The following is a 25,661-nucleotide window of genomic DNA, read 5'->3' as shown; positions in this document are numbered from 1 at the left end:
TGAGCGTGTGGCTGTTTCTGTTTGTCTTTCTGTGTATTTTGTCTTGAATTTTACATTCTGCAGAGCAGGAACCTGCTGAAAACCAGTGATTAACTGTGTCAGGCCTGCTTGTTTTAATCCTTTCCTGTTTGATAAATAAATGATTGATCGATCGATCGATCGATTGATTGATTGTACTAGCCAAACGTTGTTCCACAGACAGACTCTAAGGAGGTCTTTGTTACTACGTAATTGAGCATCAATAGAAAACCTCATAGAATTTTTTATGATTTCATTGTATTTTTTATTGATAGATTTTAATCTTTTAATTTTTTAAATGTTTTTTGTTCTTTTTATATGATAGTGTGGTTATAAATGCAAGCAGATGGCCGCTTTTGAATTTTCTTTGGGAGTAATAAAGCTTAAATTCTAAATTCTATTCTACTCTATTCAACCTAAATACATGTTTATTAAAAGATATTCATTGATTCTGCTCAAAAACACGAACATCAACCTTTTGAGGCAATCATATACCTCCATTTTATTTTTTTATAGTGACAAAATATAAAACATTGTTTCACAGAAAGTACAAACTCATAACAAATACTTTGCCCCCGAATCCCTTTTTTCAAAAACGTGTACTCTGCATGGACCGACATGTTAGCACCATGAATTTAACTGTAAAATACACCGATCTGCTCCAACAACAAACCGCAGGCTCTAAGTCATTTGGCTCCTCCTCAGGTGTGGAGTGGACGTCTCCGTCTGGGCAGCCGACTGAATCCTTTGGAAGCGGCAGAGTGGCGAGATTGCGTGGACAAGTACAGCCTACTCTGAGTTTTTCCCTGGAGGCCCGTGACTTTTGGCACAGTGCGCTGTGATGGGATGTCTTTCACCAAACGTTGTTGCAGCTCATCAGTGTATACACCATATACGAAATAATTATAACAAAACTATAACAATAAAAAAAGTGTAACAAAATAATTGAGGTTTGTTGGCAACAAAGACCAGAGTGCATGCTGCTGAGATACTGAGCTTACATGTGTTGCATTCAGTGATCATAATATTTATATGGGACAAACTGTGAAAGCACCACTCACTCCTTCAAAGAAGACAGGCCAACAATAAAATACATGTACTTCTTGAGAAAACGCAGCATCTGAGAGATAAGTTAAACAATGAGTAGTTTGTGAATGGATCTGCAGGAAGGGGAGTGAACGTGTGGACTTGAGAATACTGCTGTAGGTACACTGACTCATAAATATGCGGCCTGAAATGTCGTTTGGTTTTTCTGCATGTCAAAAGTGTCCTCGGCTCTTTCAGTGATAAAAATAAAAAAAAAAATTTCCTGCTGTTGTCTCCAGCGTAAAGTTCGTTAACCGTTAAAGCAGACTGGACCAACTTGAAAACCAAATTTCTGGTTTCCCGCTCCGAAATCGGAGACCGCGACATCGATGATGGGGAGCGTGTTTGAGAGCGGGGCGTCAAACTCCAACACGGTTCTCTCCTGTCCTGAGCGGGCCTGCATCAGACATAGGATATATATGAACAGTTACATTCTTTTGTTTTAAATATACACTGTTTGAGGTTATTATGTTAAAGTTCCATCAGTGTTCCTCACCTGGCACCCATCGTACAGTGCATTGATATAGTGAGTGTTCTCGTGCGTGAGCTCCTCCCCGTTGCTGCCTCGGAAACGCAGTGCATGCTGGTGGCTGTGGGCAGCAGCGTGCAGCCAGGCAGCAGAGTTGAGGCAGTGGTAGGTGAATGTCTGCCTGGCTGTGGCACTTAGCAGCTTTAGGAAGGTCAGCTGGACGATGTGGATGGACGTGCCCTCTGACCCTGAGTAAGAAAACTGGACAAAACACCACAATCACAAATATTAGCAAAAGAGTATTCTGTAGATTAATAAAACAAACAAAGACGGACCATTTTTGGTGTGGATTTTATTTTATTTTACTTTATTTTATTTATTTTTTTAAGGAAAAAAGAAATGCATCGTTTAACAATATTTATTGAAACCCAATAGAACTTTAATTTATCCCACAAATTTAATTTCATTTGTTACTATAGTTAAAAAAAACACATAATAATAAAAACAACTGAAAATAGAAGATAAAAAATAACACTAAAATAGCTACAATTATGTCGTCTTATTAATATATAATATGTAAAAGTATTAGAGTTTTCAGCAACAGGCAAACTAGAATTAAATCCTGAAAAATAATGCCTTTTGTTTTAAGGAACTCCCAGAAATTCTTGCTCATCTTTTGCATTTGATGCCATTTTACTCTTAAACTTCCTGTCAAGCAGAAACCTGGTTAATGTTGGCATTAAACTAATGAAGACAAAGTCTGCAGAGGATTTTGAAATGATAAAGATTCAGAGACAGTCTTATAAACAATAAAAGAGAAAAAAATATCTTTAATTGTTAATAAAAAGCTACTAACCAGTGATGGTGTGACAAAGACTGTTATTGCAAAATAAAATTAATGACGCTAAATAATAACTTCAACATGAGAAAACATTTTTACTTTTAACTTGATGAACAACTTTTAGTAAGCAAACATGCATTCACTTTGTATGTGTACCAAAGATCACTGCATGCATAGATCTCTTTAAATCTACCCTCAAATTTGACCATATAGACTGAAGAGTGCCAAACCCAGCGATTTCTGTGCAAAAACCCTTAATTTATTTTATAACTTTTCCTTTTCTTGTTTGTCACTGTTGTGCTACGTTCACTCACTTTTGGAAACACACGTTCAAGAGGCCACTTTCAATGAAAAGTCTATGAAATTGTGTGTAAACACATGTTAAACTATTAATGTTCACACTTAGCTACACGAGTTTCACATGCGCGGTGTGATTCACACCACCCTTAGCAATTCAAATTCACTTTCAATAAAATAGTATATCATGTAAATTTGGAATTCTGAATGTAAACATGCGTAAAAATGCATTTCGGGCTCTAATCTCTAAGCAAATTTCTACCATCATTTAAAGGTTCTACTTTTGAAATGCCTGGCATTAACATGCAGAAGTGCTTTTCATAAATAAAGTATAATTTAATTTAATTTAATTTAATTTAATTTAATTTAATTTAATTTAATTTAATTTAATTTAATTTAATTTAATTTAATTTAATTTGAAAGATGGGCAGGATGTCATGTCAGCCATGACTTCAGTGAAAATCAAAGTTCAGCGCCCTGTGTTATGGGGTCCAGATGACCCCACTCCCAACATTAACATACCTTGGATAGCACTTAAACGTGCACCTATGTGTCCACAGTTTAAGGATGACAACTTAGGACAGCAGTGTGAACAACTCTTTGCAGATAACTTTCAACTCTTCAGACAGTAGAGAAGCTTTAAATGTGCTGAAACAATAAGTATTACCCTAAAATACAATTAAAAATTCAACTGGGTGTTTTTAAAACTGTCTTCCAGATAAAATGTTTCAAATTTGATGAAAGGTATACAAAAGGATCATACCTGTTTTCCTTTTCTGAATTTGCTGTACCAGGTTCCAGGTTTTTCCCCTTTCCAGCCTGCTAATTTCACCTGATGATGAACCACAAAAAAGGAGAAATAAAGATTTTGTGAAAATAAATCGAGCAAAAATGAAGTCCATCTTTGTTCATCGCTTTATTCAGACTGACCGACTGGAACTTCTTGTCAGGGTTCAGACACGTCTCTCCCTGAGCGGTGAAGTTGCAGAACACCTTGAAAGAGTCTCTGTGACAACCCTGGTTGGGATCAATCCAGTACTCACCTGGAGATCAGAGATGGAAACAGACAACGCAGCTAACATCGATAATTTGTTTTTTTTTTAAAAAACAACATAAAAAACGACATAAACTCCTGTTATACCATTGGGGAGATCTGGTTTGAGGAGCCAGAGCTCCTTGCAGGTCCTTGCAGGGCTGTGGTACGTTCCCAGTGGATTCCTCAGACCCTCTACCTCCACTTTTATTGAGGAAAGAGAGGCAAACACCTCCTCCATGCCCTGACCCTCCTTCTCCTTCATCCAGCCATCTTGTCCTGCTTGGTCGCCTTGTATCCAGTCGTCTTCTGCTCCATCATTCACATCCTCCTCATCTTCAAAAGCAGCACCATCCACCACCGTGTCCGTCCTCCTCCGCCGTCCCCTCTGCTCCGGTAGAGATACAGTCCCAACCGCTGCTCCTCCCTGACAAGATGAGTAGGTGGAATAGGAGATTTTGTTATTAAGAAGGAAAAATAAAAGTAAATGCGCTCCATGACTTCACTCAGAACTCACTGGAGGTCCAGGTGGGCCAGCAGGACCAGGGTCTCCTCTGGGGCCAATTGGACCCTGAAAATGTAAACCAAATAATTTTCGTTAGATTAACTACAGATTATTTAAATTAATATATAACCTCTCAAACATACCTGGTTTCCTTTAGAGCCCTTTGAACCGATTGCACCCTGTGAATCAGGAAGCAGAGAGTAGAGTACATTTTTACAACTGTTTTCCCCTATTTTGAAAGTTTATGCACTTTCAAGATGATCCAGTTTACTCACAGATAATCCTGTGGGGCCTGGAGGACCCGGAGGACCTGGCGGGCCAACAGGACCCTGGCAAAGAAAACAACAAGAGTAAACAAACAACAATAGGACTATGTCAGAATTCTTACCATAATCCCTAACTACTAAAAAAATATATATTGCGGTACTATCTAGTGCCCTGGATTTAAAAATAAATTTAGACACTATGCTCGTTTTTTTTTTTTTAACAGCAAATATGGCATCACTCAAAGTAAAAACCTAATAAATGTTAATATTTTACAGACTATTTACAAGTCCAATGTGTTCTGAAGATGAAAACTTGGACGATTAAATGTAACCCAATATTATTATTACTATTATTATGTTTTTATTTAATTAAAAAATTGGAACACTTTTGTTTCATATGATAAATTGTTCAAATGCAATGCAATGTGGAGAAATTTACCAATCTAGTGAGCATTGATCCACATTGTTTTTTTGCATTTACTTCTGGGAAAATTCTAGAGCACTGAAAACAACGTCTTTTAAGCTGACAGCCTGTAAATTAAGATGTGATTTTGTTTTATTTTTCCCAAGGATTTGATTAGATATAAAGCATGTTTTCTTATTATTAAAATGCACCTGATATGGTGATTGTATCAGTTTAACATGCAATAATTTCAAAGAAAACATATTTTCTTTGGGTCCTCAATTGGTAGACTACCTATGGAAGTTTTTTTCAGCCATTATTCAAAGTCAATTCTCAATTGACAATTCAATTTGCAAATTTATCATGAAATTTAAAAATGGATTTTGAAGTTCACAACTCAATATTCAATTCAGGCTTAAAATATGAAAATGCATAAAACTTCCATAGACTACATTATTTGAAACCATGTCATTGTTTACCCATAGTGGTCTGTAATGTAATATAAGAATGTCTGTATGTACAGTGATATGGGCAAACATATCAATTGTCCATAATAATGTGCAAAGCGATATACAGAATATGAACATATAAAGAGGTTGAAATCCGTTCTGGTCTCCTCAGATCTGCTCCAAAATTAAGTTTTCAACCTTTAAAGAAATTCACTTCAGTGGAGCAGAGAGCTTCAATAATCTGGTTTTACAGCCACTGACTGATGTTCTCTTTGATGTCAATCATATGTGGAGTCAGTTTATAGAAAATCATTTAGCTGAAACTTTTAAAACACAAGAACAAAACGATTTAAACACAAAGTCACATTTTTCTCTAAATGTATTGTTAATTGTATCTAAAAGCTGAATACCCAACATGTCAAATTTGCTTTTATTGTTTTGTTAGATTTCAAAGCTCGTGTGAGGGTGTGTTTTTTAAATATTATGCACCTCATCTCCTTTTGGACCTCCTAGTCCCTGGTTTCCTGGTAGTCCTCTGTCGCCTTTTTCTCCTAGATCTCCTGGTGGTCCTATCAGACCTATGAGACCGCCGTGACCCTGCGTTCACACGTCATGAATGAGCTCAGTATCTCAGCGTCAGTCCATTTTTTAAAAAAAGATAAAAGTGCACTTCACACCTTGTCCCCTTTTCTTCCAGGATCTCCTTTAAGTCCGGCTAACCCCGGTGGACCCTAAGCAGAGGAGACGCTTTATCCATACAGCAACATTTTAAATAACATTGATTTCTTTGCACTTTGCAAACAGCTCAGTGTAGAACCAAAAGCAATGCATTTTAAAGATGACAACATAAAATCATCACTTCTATCATCGCTGTTTGGTATAGTTGAAGCCAGCTGCAGTCAGAGATCACAAGCTGGGCTTCTGGTGTGGGAAAAAAAAGAAAAAAAAAGTCTCTTTTCCAGAGAGGAGGTGAGGAGTGCTTCACATTTCATCTTCTTTTTCAATGAACCACTTCTGTTGCCTCACGTTACAGGAATGTGCTCTTCTGCCAAGTTGTCTCCCCTCCTCTGTGCTGCAGCATGTACAGACTATTTATTTTTTTTATTTTTAGACAACTCAATACACGTGAGTCTCATTCCATCTTAAACTGCGCTATAAATACCTTTTTATGTTAAGACCCGTGCCAAAGCTTTCCAACACGCTCGCCTGACACACTCATAATTCGCCTCTCATGTTCGAAATGTGTACTAATAAAATTTAACTTTTTGTTAAATCCTCTCACCATGGGACCGGGTGGTCCTGTGGCTCCCGGGGGACCGTTTAAGCCTTGTTCACCCTGACAGGATGCAACAAAAAGAGAAGTGAGTGAGACGTCTATGTTCCTTCTGGTTCCTCAAATCTTTGTCTTTTTGCTGAGTAGATTTACTGCAGGACCAGGGATCCCTCGTAGTCCTTGGGGACCAGGTTTCCCAGGATGCCCCTGGGCACCCATGGGCCCTCTTTTTCCAATAGGACCCTCTAGTCCACGAGCACCCTACAAGAGAGCAAGGGCAAGATCAGAAGCTCCAAGTATGAATACGTCATTCTCTTAGCTGGAATAGATGATTCAATGTCCTGCCTTTGCTCCTTTCAAGCCGGCTTTTCCTTCCTTTCCTGGTTTCCCCAGGTGGCCCTAAAAACATTTCAAGATCTCCTTAAATTATGGATACATTTACAGATAAATTCATTGATAGGATAAACATGAAAACACAAACCCTTCTGCCAGGGGGTCCAGTTGGTCCAGGTTCTCCTGATGGCCCCACCGGTCCCTGAGAAATTAAAACATCGAAATAAAATCATCAATATGAACCATGAAATTTCAACCAATAAAAATGCTGCTTGTGATTTTCGTGGCTTCCTCAGTGGAAGGAAACTCTTACAGGTTTTCCAGGCTCTCCGATGTCTCCTTTAGATCCAGGAAGGCCATCTACACCCTATGAAGAAAACGGAGTGTGCTGAAGAATCAAATACAGAATGGCTTAAGTGTGTGATTTTTAAAAATATCTTGTGTTTAAATGACTGAGGCTCATTAAAAGTGATGTGTCACATTGTACTCATGTACTGCTGCCATACTTCACACACCTTAGTTATGTTTATGGAAATCTAAAGTGACATGACGCAAGACAACTGTGATTTTCATAAATACTTTAATAATACACTATACTAGATGAACTCTCCTTTGATGCACGCTCTCATTACTAGCAAGTGATGCCTAATATACAATGACGCAAATGTATGTTGTCACGCCACAAGTTAACTGAGTAAATGTGGGTTTTTAGACACCATCAAAGTGACTTACTGAAGCTTAATTGTGGTATTTCAATTATGATTATGACGTTTTTAGCAAAAATCAGATAACCTGTGTTGTTTTCTGGGACATAGTTTCTGCAGAGCGGCAGTAGTTCATTAGAAATTTGTATCTAAGTTGAGGGCAGGACAGTTGTCATAGAGTACGTCTTCCCAACATCCTCCAGCTAGCTTACAGCCCCTCACACCATCAACCTAAGAGTATTGCTACCACAAAATGGCGAACAATATCAGAGCCACCCAGCTGTACAGTTTTGAGTCCGACGCCAGCTCAGACAAGGAAAACAAAAACGTACACAGATCTATTTGTCTACAAGTGGATGCATCAGAATGGAGCAGAGCAAGGAGCTTGTAAGTCACAACTTTTTCCAGCTGCATTTTTTTCATCTGCTCCTGATTCACAACAATTTGAATAAAGAAATACCAAGAAATGCAATTTAAAAAATGTTTTCTTAAAAAAATTTAAATGAAACTTTATTAGCAGAGCACTCTTCTGACTAAAGTAGATGAAAATGCTTCACATAAAAACATTTTCCCATGATACAACATGCTACAAGAACATACTAAAAACACCAAAAACACAATTTTTATTGGAGTTTGTCTTTAACAGGAGGAAAAAAAAGGGGATGACCATCACCATGAATGTAGTATAGATAAAATAGATTAGTGTTCAGATTATGTTGTTCTACTGGGATTTTAACACAATAATTACTATGATGGATTTCATGAAAATAATTAGTGACTTCTGATTTTAAAGAGTAGAGAAAAGGCTTTTTAAAAACGAAGAAAATAAAGTTTTTTAAACTTTCCGACATGCAAAAAAAGTCTCTAAATGAAAGTTCAATCAATCTTGAAGATACTATAGATCACAGCAGCTTCAGTTCTTGTTACATGAAAACAAGTAACATCTCACAAAAACGGACAATGCAGGGTTTGGAAACCTCAGAATTAGTGAAAATCTGTGTTTGTAGTTGAACACAATTTAAAAGAAATGCAATAAAGACTGCTGTTTTTTCTGGGATTTAACTCCCAGTGTTTTATTTATTATGTTAAATTTATTTTCATGTTTTCAAAACAAATTAAATGTCCAATTTTGAACCCCTTTAGTCAACTACATGTTGTGTTAAATGCTTAACAAATAAAGTTTGATGGATTGAATGGATTGTCAACCATACTAGAATAAAAGGAAAAGACAAATTAGGCTATATACGCACTATATATATTCTGAAGGGTATTTATCATTTTGTAGTTGTGTCTAAATCTACAATTTCAAAATCCAGTGCCCCAAGAAATTTCCCAGAAACCTCAGCGAAAAACTACTGTGAATCGATGCTCACTAGATTGGCAAATACAGACCAACATATATTGAGGTCAAACTATTTTTTTATGTGAAAAAAATGTATTTAAATGTATTTTTTAAAAACTACTCTAGTTTTAATCATCAGAATACAGTGGATTCATAAATAGTCTTTGTAAAATGCTCATATTAATTAGGTTTCTACTGTGGGAAATTGGTGACATCATACTTGCCGTTATTTTATTTTCCTTTTTTTAAAGTAGGCATGGTGTCTGAATTTCTTTTAAAACCAAGGAGCACTAGATAGCACTGCAGTATTTTTTTTTGTTGATAGGGAGTGGGGAGGGAAATCAGACATAGTCAATAAAAAAACCCTAAAGTACTCACATTGGGCCCAGCCTCTCCCTGCTGTCCAAGATCACCAGTCAGACCTATTGGACCCTGGGAGAGTAGAGATTTTAGCCAGTAGAACACAAATTTTAACATGTTTAAAACATGTTCATTCAACATGTTTTTTAATGTTCAACTGAAGCAGCAAACAGAACAGCCTGGTTTTTAGAGTAAAACCTATTTCTCTTATCTCTTTCTGTAAAACTGTGAAGCACACGTTCTCTTTATATCTGCACAGGTTTCACAATCTCCAAACAAAGATAATCTGTTAGGAACCTGTGATTTATGTTGTCAATGTCTTTTGATGAAACTCACAGCATTGCCCTTTGCCCCATCCTCCCCTGGCTGCCCCCTGGTTCCTGGAGAACCAGGCGCTCCTGGAGGACCTGTGTCTCCCTTCTCTCCAACATCTCCTTTTCCTCCCTGAAGAATGTCATTGGCAGAGTGGGATTCATTTAAGAGAAGATGGAAAGATGTGGTTCTCAAATAAAGTGTGCAAACTCACCGGCCTTCCTGCCAAACCAACTGGCCCAGGGTCACCCGCTTCACCATCTTCTCCCTGAGACAAAAGAAATGGAAGTACCTGGACCCAGACCAAATTCATGAAACGTTTAATGAGTAAGAGGATACCTTTTCCCCAACAACGCCTGGCTGTCCAATCATCCCTGGTCTACCAGCTGGTCCCTAAAAAAGGAAGAAGTACAGATTTTAGCTCAAAGTTTAAGATAGACATAATTAGGGTAAACAAATATGAGTTCCTACCTGTCCTCCGATTGGACCTTGAGCACCAGTTGGACCTTGTTGCCCAGGTGGACCCTAAAACCAATATGAGGAGTTTCAATGTAATTTTTGCCAGATGTAATATTTATTATTGTACAACCAGAACCAAAAAAAAATAAAATAAAAAAGCAGCCCACCATGAGACCAACGTGTCCACTCTCGCCCTTTTCACCTGGTAGTCCAGGCATACCCTAGAAGAACACAAACAGTTAGCTGATTTTTAAGTGCCTGTGTTCCTGTCGGTAAGAAATCTCACCTGTAACCCTATCGGTCCTTTGGAACCCTTGAAACCACGTTGGCCCTCGTCGCCTTTGGGGCCATACATGCCCTGTTGGCCTCGAGGGCCAGCCAGTCCGTCCACACCCTTAAAAACAGAAATAAAAAGAATGAGTTTATATGTATTTCCTAAAAGTTCTTTTAGCTTTCAGGGTTCAAATTCTAATTCAAACTTAATTTATAAAAGTCCCACTTCAATCTTCTTTTGAAATTTTGTAAAAGCTGTCCCAGTGGTCTTTTAGTTATAATTAAGCTGTTTTTAGCCAACATAAAAAAAAACCTGTGTCGTTTTCTAGAACATATTTTCTGCAGAGCAGCAGGAATTTTTTAGAAATCTGCCTCTGAGTTGTGACTGTTCGCATGGAGTTAGCCCCCACCCCCATTTCCCAGCATCCCTCTGTTTACAGAAACTCTTCCGCTAGCTTACAGCTTCTCAAAACCCCAGCCTGACATTACTGGTGCAACAAAAATGGCAAACAAATACCTCTCTCGTGGTTGTACCTTCATCAATTTAAAGCTGGTGAGAGGATGCCACATTTTAAGGAAAGTGGATATTTTCCTTTGCTGTTGGCTGCCATACAAATGTGAAATGTATGTATTTTAATTTTTTTTCGTCTGGTTTAAAAATCTCTGTTAATATACCACTAAAACAATCCACATGTGCATGAATCTGGTTGTTTCTTCCATTAATCTTTGCACAAATAAACACAAGTAACATTGAGATATTTGTGTCTGTATAGTGTGATCATTTAGCAAAACATTACTGACATAAACTAAGACTCCAAACATTTAGACACATACTAAATTAATTTCATGCCTAAAGGTCATTTTGAGAAATGAAATAAGACAGACAAAAGAAAAATCAAAGTCATAGACAGTTGAGAATATTCAAGGAATGGAGCTTCTTAGTTTGACCATAAACGATGATGTGGGACAGGTCAGAAACTATGAGTAAGATGGGCTTTCTGGATTTGCTTGTTTTCATTTTGATTGTCCTGTTTGGTTAGAGTGAGGTGACAGCAAACCAAATAATAACTTCTACTATTACATCTTTAAAAAATGTATGTGAGGCACTTAGGAGTTATTTGTAAGGCTCTGAAAAAAGACCATATAAATAAAAAGAAGACTACATCTTACCTGAGGTCCTGGCTGGCCTATTGGGCCCTGAGTTCCAGCGGGGCCTTGAGGCCCCTGTGGAGGTAGAGTAAAAGAGGGAGACATAAAAACTCAGACAGTGATTAAAGCTGCTAGGGTTGCGCAGCACAGTACATGTTGATGTACTTCTCTAACTCCAGACTCACTGCTTCCCCTTTGTCTCCTTTGCTGCCTTTCTGTCCTGGTCCTCCCTGCTCTCCCTGTGGATCCACACAAACAAGAGTCGTTCGTTTTAGCAAACTTCCACTCATCTGCTCTGGTTCTCGGACACAGGTAACCTACCTTGTCACCATCATCTCCTGGGGGACCTGCTGGACCTGTTGAACCAGGCATCCCCACTGGTCCCTGATCTCCGTCCTGGCCGGCCGGTCCAATGGGACCCTTTTCTCCCTGTGACAAACAATGCAAACATCTGATGCATTAAACAATGTGTTGCCTCAAATTAACAGTTCTGTCATACACATATTGACTAGAAAGAAAATAAGAAACAGGAGAAATCACAAAAGTTGAATTACAGGCTCCCCCTTTTCTCCCATGGGTCCGGGTCCACCAATGGTTCCGGCCCGTCCTGGCTGTCCAATGCCACCTGCTGGTCCTGGAGGGCCCCTCTCACCTGTTGGCCCCTGCAGGTTACATGTTACAGTTACATGTTTTGAATTGATTATATGAATAACTCATGACAAAACAAATGCTAATTATCCATAGTATCACGATATTGCAACAATCAATATATTGCCGTGGTAATCTATGATATATCACTGTTTTGCAAACAAATACATAAAACCTTTTTTTTTTAGGACAATTTAAAACACAATATTTTAACATTCTTTGCAACATTAAAATAAAATTATCAATCAATATTAATATGATCCCCCGCGACCCCGAAAGGGAAGAAGCGGACAAGAAGATGGATGGATGGATGGATTAATATGATCCATGATTTTCTTGCAAAAAAAAAAAGAAAGCAAACTGCTGAAGTAAAGGGGTATACTAAAACTCACAATGGCTCCTGCGGATCCACCAGGTCCCGATCCTCCTTTCAGACCAGGTGGTCCCTGCAAACAATGAGCTCAAGTTGACAGCCTATTTTATTTATAAAATCACTGTATTTATTGGTAATAGTAAGAAATGATACCATAATTCCAGGGGCTCCTCTGCTCCCTCTGAACCCTTTCAGACCTGGAGGCCCATTTTTTCCAGCTGTCCCATGTAAACCAGGATCCCCCTAAAGGAAATGGTTGGTAAGTACTTCTGACACTAAAAATAACTTGTATAGTTTGCATATAAGTTGACTCACCTTTCCACCTTCCTTTCCAGCAGACCCAGGTAAGCCATGCTCTCCGGGCACACCTGGTGCCCCCGGGTGACCTCTATCTCCTGTTGGGCCAGGTTCCCCCGATTTGCCCTGAAACCCAAAAGTGAGGACTTAACATCTATAAAACATGATTATAATTTTAAGATTTAACATTTAGCAACATTATGTTGTGCCCACCTGAGGTCCGACAACACCAGAGGGTCCTGGAGGTCCTGTTTTTCCTTGGAAACCCTGCAGTCGAAGAAACGATGGATGTTAGACACAGTGACTTGAGGTTTTGTAAACTCCTCATGAAAAACTTTCAGTTTTCAGTCTTCAGTAATGGTAAATGGTAAATGTATAAACTATTTCAATAGGGGTGTGTATCGGCAATACTCTGGTATGACGATAGGTATCGCGATAAACATATTACAATACACGACTCACAGTACGATGCATATTGCAAAATATTCCAAGACTGTACCAGAACCATTTTTCACTTTTTTTTTTAAGAGTATGACTTATACAAAAACTAACTCATACTAAGTAGTACATGTGTCATAACAACAAAAACCAAAAGGCTGACTGAATCAGTGATACTGCAGTTAGCACAAGCTGGTTCTCGCAAGATCTTGTTGTTCTGATGCGGTATAGAGCTGCTCAAAGTGTGCTGTGCTGCCACCTAGTGGTCGGGGGTTTAGGTGGAAAGTAAAAGTAAGATAATGACAGATGCTCACAAATAATTAATTAAATATCTTCTTGTCAGCATTTTAAATCGGTACTAGTATCGTAAAAAAAAATATTGCGAGATACAGCCAAATCACTATTTCCATGTACCCCAGGCTTCAGCCAAATATAAAGGGTTACCTAAAGGTACATGTCAGATGCCACAAGTCTTACTGAAACATGAAAATGTTAAATATACTTCAACAGTCCAATTAGAAACTGGCAAAAAAACAAGTTTCATTTAAATAAAATAGAGCAGACTATACAGTAACCAAACAATTTTTTTTAAAATATTTTTTGATTTTTTTTTTTTCGTTGTTTGTTTGTTTTTTAATTTATCAAGAAGTATTCTTTCTGGCGAGAAGATCATAAATATAAGATATGTGTTCTAATGCCCAATGCAGCGGTTTTATGATGCAATATGTGTCAATAACAGCAATTAGACAAGTAAATAGCAGGACTTTTTTGGTGATTTTATTGTATTTTCTGACTGTAGTTTTGCCTCTTTAACAGTCCTAGTGTCAAAACATCATGTCATTCCTACAGTGAACCATTATGGCCTGGTGCTCACATGATAGAAAGGATAATATCATTGATTAGTTTTGGTGTTCCGCAGGTTTTTGAGCTTGAACCTGTTCTATCAGTTTTTCAAGCCTGAGCAATCAGTATTTAATTTCTGAAGTTTAAGTTTTGACAAAATCTGTTTTTCCTTAAAATTCAAGGACACAAATGTTACCATTTTTAGTCCTAATTTACTCTGAAATCTCAATGTCTGTGTCTGCAGTATCAGAGTGAAAGACAATAGTCATTAAAATCACGAATTGATCAGCTCTTTATAACAGACTGGTATTTTTGTAATAACACAAAGTAATGTAGAATCATCCTTTTCTAAAGTGTCAGTGAAGGTTCTCATTTTCCCAAGGCAACACCAGAAAACTGAATCAGAAAATACTTAAATCAAGTTTACTTTAATCAGATTTACAATTCTTTAAAAAAGCAGAACCTTTTGAGGAGAATGACTGCAATCAAATCTTTGATTGATTTTGCTTTCACTCACTGGTTCTCCTCTTTGACCTGGATGACCTGGAAGTCCGTCCTTCCCTGCTGGACCCTGCAGACATCAGCACAGACCCAAATCTTAACACAAGTAGGAAGTGCAAATGTTTGGGAGTTCAAGACTTCAGTTTAGTGAATTAGATGCAAGAACCTGATGGTACATTGGCTTTTTCAACTTTAAAAGGGGAAGCTTGTAAACACATCCTCCAAAGACATATATATCTTTTCAAATAATTCAAAGGATTTATAATGTCAGACCAGTGGACAAATTAATGTCTCTGGCAGAGATTGGAAATACCTTACCTTACCTTTTTCAGAGTTACCATAGTTGGGTACATTTGCTAGTGATATACTAATGAAGCTGAGAAGAACAAACTTCTCTAAAACGGTACACTTTATAAAGTAAGCAGTAGCAGTTTGGCCTTACAGGTGATCCTTTAGGTCCTGGCTCTCCATTTCCTCCTTGTGGTCCTTGAGGTCCCTGGAAAAACACAACCAGCCAACAAGCAGATGAATGATCAGTCATACATCATTTAGTTACATGACACATTCAAAATGGAAGCATTACTCTCTCTCCAGGAGATCCCGGGGGGCCGTCATGTCCGGAGGCACCCTGGGAAAGAAGAGTGAGGATGCGGTGAAGTACAGCAATAACAGTAACATCAAACAGAAAGGACACATCACTGTCAGACAGCGTGGGAGTCACCTTTTCTCCTGGTTTCCCTGTAGGCCCTTTGGCACCTCTGGCTCCACGTGAACCCTGAGAGGCAAGAAACATGATGATCTAGATGTTTCAAGGTTTCATTCCTCAGTAAGTGGATCTTATTGAACACAAATTACTTATTTGTTAACCCATTTTCATTTTAAAATGTATGCACACTATATATCACACTATATATTTGTTTAGAAAACACATAAAACTTAAAAAAAAAAATAATGGAATTAAGAGCCCATTTTCTCCCTCCTAATCATTTTTTTTAATTAAGCAACTTTGATCAAAGTTTTAAAGCGGAACTTACATTCGGACCTCTTTGGCCTGCACCTCCAGGCTGCCCTGCAGGACCCTGGGTAATAGAACCAAAGAGGAGACCTTCACTAAGCAGAACTGTTTAAGCAGCATTTTTTTTAAACCACACCAACCTTCTTCCCTTTTTCTCCTGAAGCTCCGATGGCACCAGGGAAACCATCAGAACCCTGAACGGAGCAGTGCAGATAATTACTTTCTCTAAATGGCTCAGTTATGTCTGTTTTAATATAAAATCTTGGTTTACTTTTGGTCCTTGTCTCCCTGGATATCCTGGCAGTCCGGGAACTCCTAGTTTTCCCTAAAAACAAATGAAAGGAAAACAGCCACACACTGTAAGCTTCACATCTGCTTCACTGTTTTTAAAGCAGTATAGAATTATTTTTAATTTTTTTACCTTTTCTCCGGGGGTACCAGGAGCACCAGATTCTCCTAGAGCTCCCAACTGACCTTTTGGCCCTTCAGGTCCATCTTCACCTCGACCTCCTGGGGCTCCGTTGTCCCCAGGGTCTCCCTTTGCTCCCATCTCCCCTTTGGCTCCAGGGAAACCATCTTCACCCTGCAGGCGTTACAGGCAGGTGGCAAAAAAAAAAAATCAACAAGGATGTGAAAAAAAGCATGTACATCAAAGTCACATAGATAGACTTTTGTTTTACCTTCTCGCCTTTACTCCCCTTCAGACCCCTGATTCCATCTGCTCCCTGTCAATAAAAAAATACACCAATACATATTAAAAACTCAACATAAAAAAGTAAAATCAAATAAATTTATGCTTAAGCTGCAGCAAAGAAGTAAATATTTCTTTACACATACAACAGCCTGTTGTTTTCTACCTTAACTCCTCGTTGGCCGGGATATCCAACAGGTCCCTGCACTCCCAGAGGGCCCTAACAACAAACAAACACACACAATAATGAACTCATTTTTTATGTGCATCAAAAGTACAAGCAGAGAGCAGACTTACAGGCAGTCCTTTTTCACCCGGGGTGCCCTCTCGTCCTGGGTGTCCCTGTTTACGAGAAAAAGTGTTACTGTCTGCTGTCATTCAGGTAGTTGTAATTATAAGGCTGGAGTTGGATTCCCAGGAATTTAGTCTTTTTTTAAGGACCTTTTGGAGAAGTGGAAGCACAGAGAACATCTACTCACTGGGGGTCCATCGTTTCCAGGTAGACCTCGCATCCCTTTCTTTCCTTGTGGTCCCTGAAAGGCAAAAAATCAGCTAATTGATCTCCTCAAAACGAGAAAACCAAACAATGTTAAGTCACTTACCTTCTCTCCTGGTAATCCAACCAAACCCTGAGGACCAGGAAAACCCTAGAAAAGAGGATTTTGCTTTAGTAAATTTACTCTATAATCTCATCTAATCTTATCCTATTATGCAAATGTTTCCTTTTCGCACCACAATCCCAGGATTGCCTTGTTGTCCAGATGCTCCGGTGTCTCCGGGTGGTCCCTGTGGCGAGAAAAGACAGAACGTTTTATTGAGTAAATATATCACATGTCTGTAATGTCACTTACTTATTCTTTTACTCACTATGTTTCCTTTTGAACCTTGAACTCCATCGATTCCTCGAATTCCCTGTGAATAGAGACAAAGTCACCTTTCACCTTTATTGTAAAGCCCAATGAGGCAATTGATTTGTGGTATTGGGCTATATAAAGAATTAAATTATAGAGCAGGTAGGGAAAGCAGTGACAAATCAAGCAAACACAAAATGTATACATCGTCATAAAAAACCCTCTGTAGAGATTTCAATTTTTTCAGGAAAAATTTCTATTAACAGAATGATTCAGTTTTTAATAACATGTTTTATATTTCATAAATGTATTATTTCTAAAGTCAAGGGAATTTTCTTGACCAATTAAGCGCCAATGATCACCAGATTCCTATGTTTAACCACTCAGAAATTAAAAGAAGGATAAAAAAGCTTTGAACTTTTACTTTTTAGTAACAAGAATTATCTAAAAACATGGAACAAGTCATCTTTAAAAGTTGTCATGAGCTTCAATTTTTAATTAATTGATTCTGTGTGTTAAATTGTGATATTGATTTATTTATTTATTTCAAGTATTAAAAAAAGTAAATACTACAGTAAAAATAGAGTTGTGAATTTGTATTGTATTGGCAAGAATCTGGTAATACGATACGCTTTGCAAAACACATCTCACAATACAAAACATATCGCAATATATCCCAAGACTGCACCAGAACTATTGTTCACTTTTTTTAAAAGAGTATTAGAGAGAAAAAACTAAGGTATACAAAGTAGTACAGGTTTCATAACAACCAAAACGCGAGGATGACTGAACCAATGAGACTGAACATTTAACACAAACTGGTTCTCACAAGATCTAATTGATCTGGTGCGGTGTGGAACTGCTCGAAGTGAGCTGTGCTGCCAACTAGTGGCCGGGGTTTTAGGTGAAAAACAAGGACACACACATTAAATAAGTATTGTATTGTCAGCATTTTATATCGATGTAAGTATTGCCAAATAAAATATTGCGATATATCACTGAATCAATTTTTCCACATACCCCTAGTAAAAAATGACAAAACACGAATACATCAAACCAATTTCAACTATAAAGAAATTAATTGATTAGAAAATAAAGATAAAAATAAAAGATGTTAGTGGATGATGCCATATTGCCATATTTTTGCAGTTTTGCATACACGAAACATTTAGATTCATTATCAATTAAAGTCAAGTAGAGTTTGATTTGTTGCTTTAAAATGAGTGAGAAAAACCAACCTTACATACTATGACCTCTTTTGAGTTATTAATTTTAAATATAAATTTGAATAGTCATTTTAATCATTTTTTTTATCAGATCAAGTGCAGATTATTTATTGAGTGAGAAAATGGAGTGATTATTAATTATCATCAGAATACATTATCAAGTTAAACCAATAATCATTGCTACAAATTGCTGATAAAGTAAAAGAAATCGATTACTTATTGATCAGAAAACAATTTTACTTAATTTCTGTAAACATTGATATCTATCACACATTTTGTAACATATACAGTACTGTAATAATTTAAGGGAAAAACTGACATTTTGTAAAAAAAAAAAAAAAAAAAAATCTGCTCTTTTGTAGTTATCATCATCCACATCACTACCTTTATTAGCAGTATCTTGATCTAACTCACACACAAGCAAATATATATATATGATTTTTTTGTCAGTGGAAACAGAAAGTACTCAAGGAATTTTACAAACATAATGAAAAGTTGCTATGTATGATCAAATTTTACACTTACTGGCTGGCCTGGAGGACCAGGACGACCTCTGGGACCATTCAGACCTCTGGGACCCTTGGAAAGCATGACATCATTAAAAACTATGTCAGATAAGGTCACATATTTGAGTTTCTCTATTTTCAGAAAGCATATTTTATGTGAGTCTCCTGAAGAATGTTGTGAAACCAAGACATTTTTTATCTTTATCCATGAGAAGTATGCACACGAAGGACTTCACATTACTTCTTGCACAAGTAAAAAGTGACTTTTTCTTAATTTTACAGCATCTATTCACAGCTGATTTAATAGAACAGACATATATTGAACACATAGACAGAGTTTTACCATCTAAAGATGAAACAATATCTTAACTACACTTACAGAATCCCCTGGTTGTCCTCTTGGGCCTGGTGGCCCCATAGAACCCTGTTTATAAAAAAATATTACATTTTAAAGCAAAGAAATATGACTGCCCACATGCACTCAAAAATGTCTGCTGGAATGGGCTCTCACCTTTTCCCCTCGCAGTCCTGATGGACCCACAGCACCAGGTTTCCCCCTGTCCCCCTGAGGGAAAACACAAATGAAGGTGGCCATTCTATTAACCAATTACACACCGCCCACTGCTCTGACTAAATAACTCACCTTGTGTCCTTTGTTCCCGGGAAGGCCGGGTAAACCATCAAAGCCCCTGTCCCCCTGAGAGGTAAAAAAAAGGCACACGAGAGGTGTGGGGGTCAAAATTTTCTGTAGACAGAACTGTAATTAAGTGAAATGTATGCGGCTGACGTCAGCTAACCTTTGCTCCTGACTCTCCTATTTCACCACGGCCCCCATCGGCGCCTCCTCTACCCTGATCAGTACACACACACAATACAGTGAGAAGCTCATTAACTGGTTGATGAAGTGAAGCTGGATGTCACTGTAATATGTAGAGGTGATGACTTCAGTTAATGATCTCACCCGTTTACCAGGTCGTCCGTTCTGACCCGGGATACCTGACAGTCCTGGAGGTCCCTGAGGGGAAGAAGAGAAGGTGGAAGCTGAGATACACGGTGGAGAAGAGCAGAGAACCCAAATGCTGAAATGTTAGAATGAGATGTGTCGCAGTGACTGTGAGCTAACTAACCGGTGGTCCCATATCGCCACTGTTCCCCTTCAAACCCGAAGGACCGGGAGAACCCTGAGGAAAACAGACTTATGAGGATCAAAGATGAACACAGTAAAAAACAGTAAATGTTATTTCCTTGTTTTAAAGTTTCTAGAGGTGACTGGGAGCTGGAGTTTTCATCTGTCAGCTTCCTGTCTTATTATATATAAAGCTAACTTGCTGCTTGAGTTCAGAAAGCAGAGACCTTCTTAGCTTTTCTCAGTAAACATTATTTTATGGTTTAGTTGAATCTCAGCTTTTACTTTGGTTATGCTGCTGAATTGCTGGAAGACATCCCATAACTTACTGCACATGTAACAACTGTGTTTCCAATTACTGCAGTCAGGAACCCAATTAGCCCAAACTGCAATAAACTGGATTATCATAAATTGAGATGTGCTCTTTAAAAAGGGCTCTGAAATTATTTTTGATAGCCTTTTAATTTAAAGTGTTTAAAAGTTTTTTATCTTCCTTTCACAAGAACACTAAACACAAAGAAATACAAGAGAAATTAATGTATACAAATATGAAGCTACATGTTAAGTTCAAAGCACAGAAAGTAGAGTAAAAATTTTAATATACTCTAAAATGCTTTATTTATGTACCAATAACATTTAATTACAAATTTATATTGTAGGAAATACATTGGTGCTTGCATCCTGTAGTCTGTTCAAAGGATAAAAGCTTGAAAAAAATCTATAAATAACAATTCAAACAAAAGTGACCACATGCATGAGCTTACTTACCAGAGGTCCAGGTCTTCCCCTAAGACCCAAAGGCCCTGGAGGGCCTTTCATTGCCAGCTGCAGAAGCAAATGATAATATGCTTGGACGGGTTTTGCTTGATTTCACTAATAGCCCAACAAAAATAAATCTGTGTGTGTTTTAAATGTAAGATACATTTATGCACCTTGGTTTGCTGCAAGATGGCCTGAGCCTGCGCCTCCTGAGCAGAGACCACAGCGCCTGTCCGAGGATCTCCACCTGACTGGAACTGCACTCAGAGCAGAAGAACAAGCTCTCAAGTCAAACCCAATACTCCACCTAGTGGTCCCTAAAGTGTACTGCAGTCAAGTCATTGCACAATTGCAAGAGAGCAACACATTTAAAAGATTTAATAAACAACTGAATGAGAATGAAATAAAGACCAAAAATACGAAACATAAAAGTCACCAAAAAGACTAAAATAAATATGTTCAATACATTTTACAATGAACTAAAAAGCACAAACAGAAAGCTGCTGCTCCTAAAAGCAGTCTTTAAATATTACAAAGTAGCCTAAGGCTTGTTACAAGCAACTAACTGTTGCTAAACTATCACAGTGCCCTGCAGGGCCTCTGGGACACTGTTGCGTCTTTCTTTTACCGGTATGAGCATGATGTTTCCTGGAGGGCCTGGTATCCCGTCCGCTCCATTCAGGCCCGGTCGCCCTGGAGGACCCTGTTGAGTGAGAAACAAGAAAGGTTAGGGAGACATGTTGGGGTGTGCTCAGTCAATTATTCAGCAAGTGGCTCATACCAGCTCTCCAGGGTCTCCTCGAGGCCCCACTGGTCCAGTAATTCCAGGAGGTCCCGGTTCTCCCTGTAAAGAAAAGCAAATAGCATATTAGACATGGATTTGATTTTATAAAATAGCTTGTATAATGATATATTTTCAAAAAAAATACAAACCTCAGGTCCTGGAGGCCCATAAGGTCCTGTAATCCTCGTTCCCTAAAAATATAAAACATAAACAACATAAAAGAGGGCAAAATAAAAGAAAATAATTATAATTGGCTTGTTTTTCTTACCGCTCCAAGATACCCTGGCTCTCCTTTCTCCCCTTTCTCTGGTATATCCTGATGGAATTGTCATGTTTAGTATTTGTGTTCAAAAACACTTTTTTTCCCCCAATAAAATCATGGAACACCTGTGAGTGAAGAGAGTAGCCCGGATCTCTCTCAGCAGGTCCGTACCGCTCATCATACTCTTCCTCATATTCATACTCGTTGGCCCGCTGTGTGGTGTTGTCGTAATATTCATACTCTACTATCTGTCCGAACAGCAAAATAGTCATGATGAGTGGGAATAAATCCATTAAAGTGAAGCTTGTCCTGAGTTTTATTGACAAGTCTCACCTCATACTCAGTCATATTCGAAGCTTCGTTACCAACGGGGATCTCCTCATAGAGGTCATTGTAGTCAAACTCTTCAAAATCATCCACCACTGTTTTTTTGGGCCTCCTTTCTTCCTGAAAAACAATTTAAAAAGCGAGTGTTATTGTTATTTTTTAACTTTCGATGTTTGAAGCATAACTGTAAAGTATTAAATATACAACTTTTATCAAATTGTTTAGTTACAAGAATAATATCATAAAGACAGCAACGTTTGAGTTAGACAAAGCTTGTTTTGGGGGATTGTCGGGGTAAATATCACCAAGAAAGTCGTAAAGCAAAGTCCAAAAGCAGAGAGCATCCATGCAAACTGGCATGCTGAGCATCCATTTCCTATGGAAGTTCAGCACATCTTTTCATTCTTTAGTTTCTTGTTTTTCATTAGATACAACAATGCAGTGAAAAATAAGACCAAAATATTAACTTTAAATGAGAGAAGAGTAATTGAAACCCTTAATTTTGTGGATTTGCTAAAATAGAAAAGCAACATATGTAATATGCATTCATAAAGGATTTTTAACAAAAATTAAAAAAAAAAAACGTCAAAATTGTGATAGAATGGAGTTGCAGGATTTATTTTCCATAGATCAAAGCTGCTTTTTATCCTGTTCTACCTACAGGATTTGACTGTCACAAACCAGAGTGGTTTTATTTCCTCTGACAAACACATTTCTGAAGTGTTTACACTTACTCTTTTGAACATTTCCTATTGGATTTAGAGGAACTCACCTCCACAGCCTCTGCTAGTATGGAGTCATAGGGTAAAGGTGCATCACAGTCTGGAATGTAGTTCTGACAGTAGGTCTCTGCCGCTCCAGGCTCATCAACAATCAGCAGCTGCTGGATTTCTCCCTGTGCCACAAAAAAAAATACAAAAAAGAAAAAAACTGAGAGCCACTGACTCCACAATATTTCTGTTAAATGTGGTATGAACGACACAAACGACAAGTTACATCCATCTGCTTCTCATGACTTTATCTCTAAATGTATTCATTGGGTCGGATCAAAGTGACCCAACATACTGTTTTTATCGGCTCTCCACAGTTAATCACCTCCAGATCTTTAGAAAGGGACTGGAGCCAGAACATAAAAATCAGGCAGACATTAAGTCTTCTCCTTTTAACACGTGCACACATGTATGTGAAGACGAAGCAGTCCAAGCCAAACAGCCAGCCGGTCATCAGCTCAACAGATGGTCCACCTGACATAACAAAGGTCACAGTTTGAGGTCAAGATGAGCTCAAACCTCATGGATCAAACCAGAACTACAGAAAATAAAAGATAAGAGAAGCTTTAGATCTGATCCTTTTCATTCAGGGAACAACTATTTATGATCTCATTAAATAATGAACAAGATTATTGCAGGGCACAGAAATGCAGCGTCAGAACTTTTTTAGTAGTTGCACTTTAGTCCTGCAACCACTGGAGGGTGATGGAAGAAATGGAGTTTAAAATTTTTTTCTTTGTTTTAATCAATTAATTAATCAATTAGTCAGTCAGTCATTCAATCAGGCAGCAGGGTTGTGTCAGGGTGGGCAAACTCTCTGCCAAACCACATATGTGCATCAGTGAAAGCTGTTCGCTGTGGCGAGCTCTGAAGGAAAAATCCAGAACGTGATGACTCTATCAACTGCAGTCGTCAAAATGGATGTCATTATTTTACTTAAAGCTGGATACAAATGCACTCTGAACGCCTTTTCCAGTGGCTTATAATTCACAGCTTCATCATTTAAATGTAAATGTTAAAACCATTGATGAACTTTCCTGTGCTTGACAAAAATGACAGATAGTTGTGCTGCATTTAGGGTTTCTTTAGAAGATGACCCAGGATAAATGTAAATAATGAAAAATTAAAGGTTATTTGATGGCCATTGTTTAAAATTTAGACAGAATTTATGACTAATATGTTGCAGCAGCAAGGTAAACGTAAATATTTTTACATCATCTGTGCTGACACTGTGTCCTCTACTATTCAAAACTAACACATGGGGACACCTATCTCTTATCTTTATACACAGTGTTTATTTAGCATACATTCAATGTATTTTACGTGATTTAACTATGATGAACCAAACTGATGAAAACAAGTGCCTTGTTATGACTTTTGAAGGACAAGTTTAGTCTACGTATCTTTCCACTGAGCAGAAGGATGACCTTGTTTGGCTGCATGACAGGAGCCAGGAAGAGAGCAGACATTGGACACCACATCTAGATGGGCTCACATAACACAACCAGCCAGAATTTACTCCTCCTGACAAAGGGCTGGGCATAGAATCACTTACTTACTACTTTTACTACATTTGTGTGTATGCAGACAGGGAACGTCCCTGCAGCCACATGATTTGCCATACTGGGCATTGATTGGTTAGCAACGAATGCTACTCGATACCTTTACATCCATACAACATTGATCCAACTTTTAATAACATAAGTCTTAATTACTTTCTAAAAACTTTTAATAAATAAGTTTTTGTCACTCACTTCTTCATCAACCAACTCACAAAGGCTAGGGGGCTACCATAACTGACTGACTGACTAAGACTATGATCACATATACCAAAATACCACAGTGCATTGCAAGAAAAATGCAAGTTTTTTAAACAAGTACACCAAGTAGCTGTGCAGGCAAATTAGTAATTTGGCCGTCTGGGCACATATTATGGTTGCGTGGTGGCACTCCAGTGAAAGGCAGAGATGAGGCCATTACAAAACCGGAAAACAGCTGGGCGACCACACTGTGGATGGCCAGCCAGCGGCAGCACTGACTGAACAATTTGTGTAAATGTCTTCGGATTGTGGCCGTCCATATCGAGTGCCAATGGCCACCAGCCACTTAGTAGTATGGTAGGATATGGAAAGCAGGCCTTTCTTGCCTGATAGCCATCTGTCTGCCATCGCCTACATTCATGACAACACCAATGATTTAAAAAAAAATCGAGTGGTGGCATAAAATCTTGACGATTCTGCCAATGCTTCTGCATAGCACAGTCGCATTTGTATTTGAAGTACGTACAACTAATTAACTAACTAACTAACTAACTAACTAGGGGAGCCCTTTTTTACGTGTTTTATTTACAGCCCCAAATACGTTCGCAAAAAGAATGTTTACACACTAATAAAAAAAACGTATTCAGGGGACCGGCTCTGATGATGTTTTGTTCCTTTTCAAACAACGGTTGGTTGCTCGCTTGGAAATTGAATACAGATATTACAAACTTCTTAATTTGATTGATGATTTTGTTAAAATTTGAGCTTTCAAAAATGTTTTGTGCTCTGTTGGCAGCGGTGGTTTGGTGTTGAATCTTTGATGGGTTACTTGTGCTGTTTTCGTTTTGTTCTTTGTTTTGCTTTTTTGATTAGTTTTTGTTTTTCCGCTTCCATGTATTGCTTTTTTTTTTT

At 38.1% G+C, this 25,661-nt stretch overlaps 1 protein-coding gene across 1 annotated transcript in view; it reads right to left on the bottom strand.

Annotated features, from left to right (window-relative positions):
- Positions 1-256: 256 nt before the first annotated feature.
- The window catches only part of col5a3b (collagen, type V, alpha 3b), a 41,718-nt gene continuing 16,313 nt past the window's right edge, over positions 257-25,661 (bottom strand). Inside the window, exons 6-66 of the mRNA XM_024259738.2 lie at positions 22,992-23,114; positions 22,226-22,339; positions 22,018-22,140; positions 21,899-21,946; positions 21,780-21,821; positions 21,628-21,690; positions 21,475-21,549; positions 21,020-21,103; positions 20,856-20,912; positions 20,089-20,142; positions 19,923-19,976; positions 19,759-19,812; positions 19,605-19,658; positions 19,473-19,526; positions 19,341-19,385; positions 18,981-19,034; positions 17,246-17,290; positions 17,111-17,164; positions 16,981-17,025; positions 16,858-16,911; positions 16,676-16,720; positions 16,545-16,598; positions 16,368-16,412; positions 16,109-16,270; positions 15,959-16,012; positions 15,828-15,881; positions 15,707-15,751; positions 15,394-15,447; positions 15,256-15,300; positions 15,115-15,168; positions 14,689-14,742; positions 13,104-13,157; positions 12,909-13,016; positions 12,747-12,836; positions 12,613-12,666; positions 12,127-12,234; positions 11,894-12,001; positions 11,758-11,811; positions 11,594-11,647; positions 10,437-10,544; positions 10,318-10,371; positions 10,163-10,216; positions 10,031-10,084; positions 9,906-9,959; positions 9,716-9,823; positions 9,398-9,451; positions 7,287-7,340; positions 7,122-7,175; positions 6,986-7,039; positions 6,794-6,901; positions 6,650-6,703; positions 6,045-6,098; positions 5,857-5,964; positions 4,525-4,578; positions 4,393-4,428; positions 4,262-4,315; positions 3,853-4,171; positions 3,642-3,754; positions 3,475-3,543; positions 1,601-1,834; positions 257-1,501 (exon numbers count right to left, since the gene is read on the bottom strand). Of these exons, the coding sequence (XP_024115506.1) occupies positions 1,355-1,501; positions 1,601-1,834; positions 3,475-3,543; positions 3,642-3,754; positions 3,853-4,171; positions 4,262-4,315; positions 4,393-4,428; positions 4,525-4,578; positions 5,857-5,964; positions 6,045-6,098; positions 6,650-6,703; positions 6,794-6,901; positions 6,986-7,039; positions 7,122-7,175; positions 7,287-7,340; positions 9,398-9,451; positions 9,716-9,823; positions 9,906-9,959; positions 10,031-10,084; positions 10,163-10,216; positions 10,318-10,371; positions 10,437-10,544; positions 11,594-11,647; positions 11,758-11,811; positions 11,894-12,001; positions 12,127-12,234; positions 12,613-12,666; positions 12,747-12,836; positions 12,909-13,016; positions 13,104-13,157; positions 14,689-14,742; positions 15,115-15,168; positions 15,256-15,300; positions 15,394-15,447; positions 15,707-15,751; positions 15,828-15,881; positions 15,959-16,012; positions 16,109-16,270; positions 16,368-16,412; positions 16,545-16,598; positions 16,676-16,720; positions 16,858-16,911; positions 16,981-17,025; positions 17,111-17,164; positions 17,246-17,290; positions 18,981-19,034; positions 19,341-19,385; positions 19,473-19,526; positions 19,605-19,658; positions 19,759-19,812; positions 19,923-19,976; positions 20,089-20,142; positions 20,856-20,912; positions 21,020-21,103; positions 21,475-21,549; positions 21,628-21,690; positions 21,780-21,821; positions 21,899-21,946; positions 22,018-22,140; positions 22,226-22,339; positions 22,992-23,114 (4,590 nt within the window). The 3' untranslated portion in view covers positions 257-1,354. The remainder of the gene's footprint in view (positions 1,502-1,600; positions 1,835-3,474; positions 3,544-3,641; positions 3,755-3,852; positions 4,172-4,261; positions 4,316-4,392; positions 4,429-4,524; positions 4,579-5,856; positions 5,965-6,044; positions 6,099-6,649; positions 6,704-6,793; positions 6,902-6,985; positions 7,040-7,121; positions 7,176-7,286; positions 7,341-9,397; positions 9,452-9,715; positions 9,824-9,905; positions 9,960-10,030; positions 10,085-10,162; positions 10,217-10,317; positions 10,372-10,436; positions 10,545-11,593; positions 11,648-11,757; positions 11,812-11,893; positions 12,002-12,126; positions 12,235-12,612; positions 12,667-12,746; positions 12,837-12,908; positions 13,017-13,103; positions 13,158-14,688; positions 14,743-15,114; positions 15,169-15,255; positions 15,301-15,393; positions 15,448-15,706; positions 15,752-15,827; positions 15,882-15,958; positions 16,013-16,108; positions 16,271-16,367; positions 16,413-16,544; positions 16,599-16,675; positions 16,721-16,857; positions 16,912-16,980; positions 17,026-17,110; positions 17,165-17,245; positions 17,291-18,980; positions 19,035-19,340; positions 19,386-19,472; positions 19,527-19,604; positions 19,659-19,758; positions 19,813-19,922; positions 19,977-20,088; positions 20,143-20,855; positions 20,913-21,019; positions 21,104-21,474; positions 21,550-21,627; positions 21,691-21,779; positions 21,822-21,898; positions 21,947-22,017; positions 22,141-22,225; positions 22,340-22,991; positions 23,115-25,661) is intronic.

Source organism: Oryzias melastigma, linkage group LG1, assembly GCF_002922805.2.
Source record: "Oryzias melastigma strain HK-1 linkage group LG1, ASM292280v2, whole genome shotgun sequence".
In the NCBI taxonomy this organism is placed as follows: Eukaryota; Metazoa; Chordata; class Actinopteri; order Beloniformes; family Adrianichthyidae; genus Oryzias; species Oryzias melastigma.
This window is presented reverse-complemented; position numbering and strand designations above follow the sequence as displayed.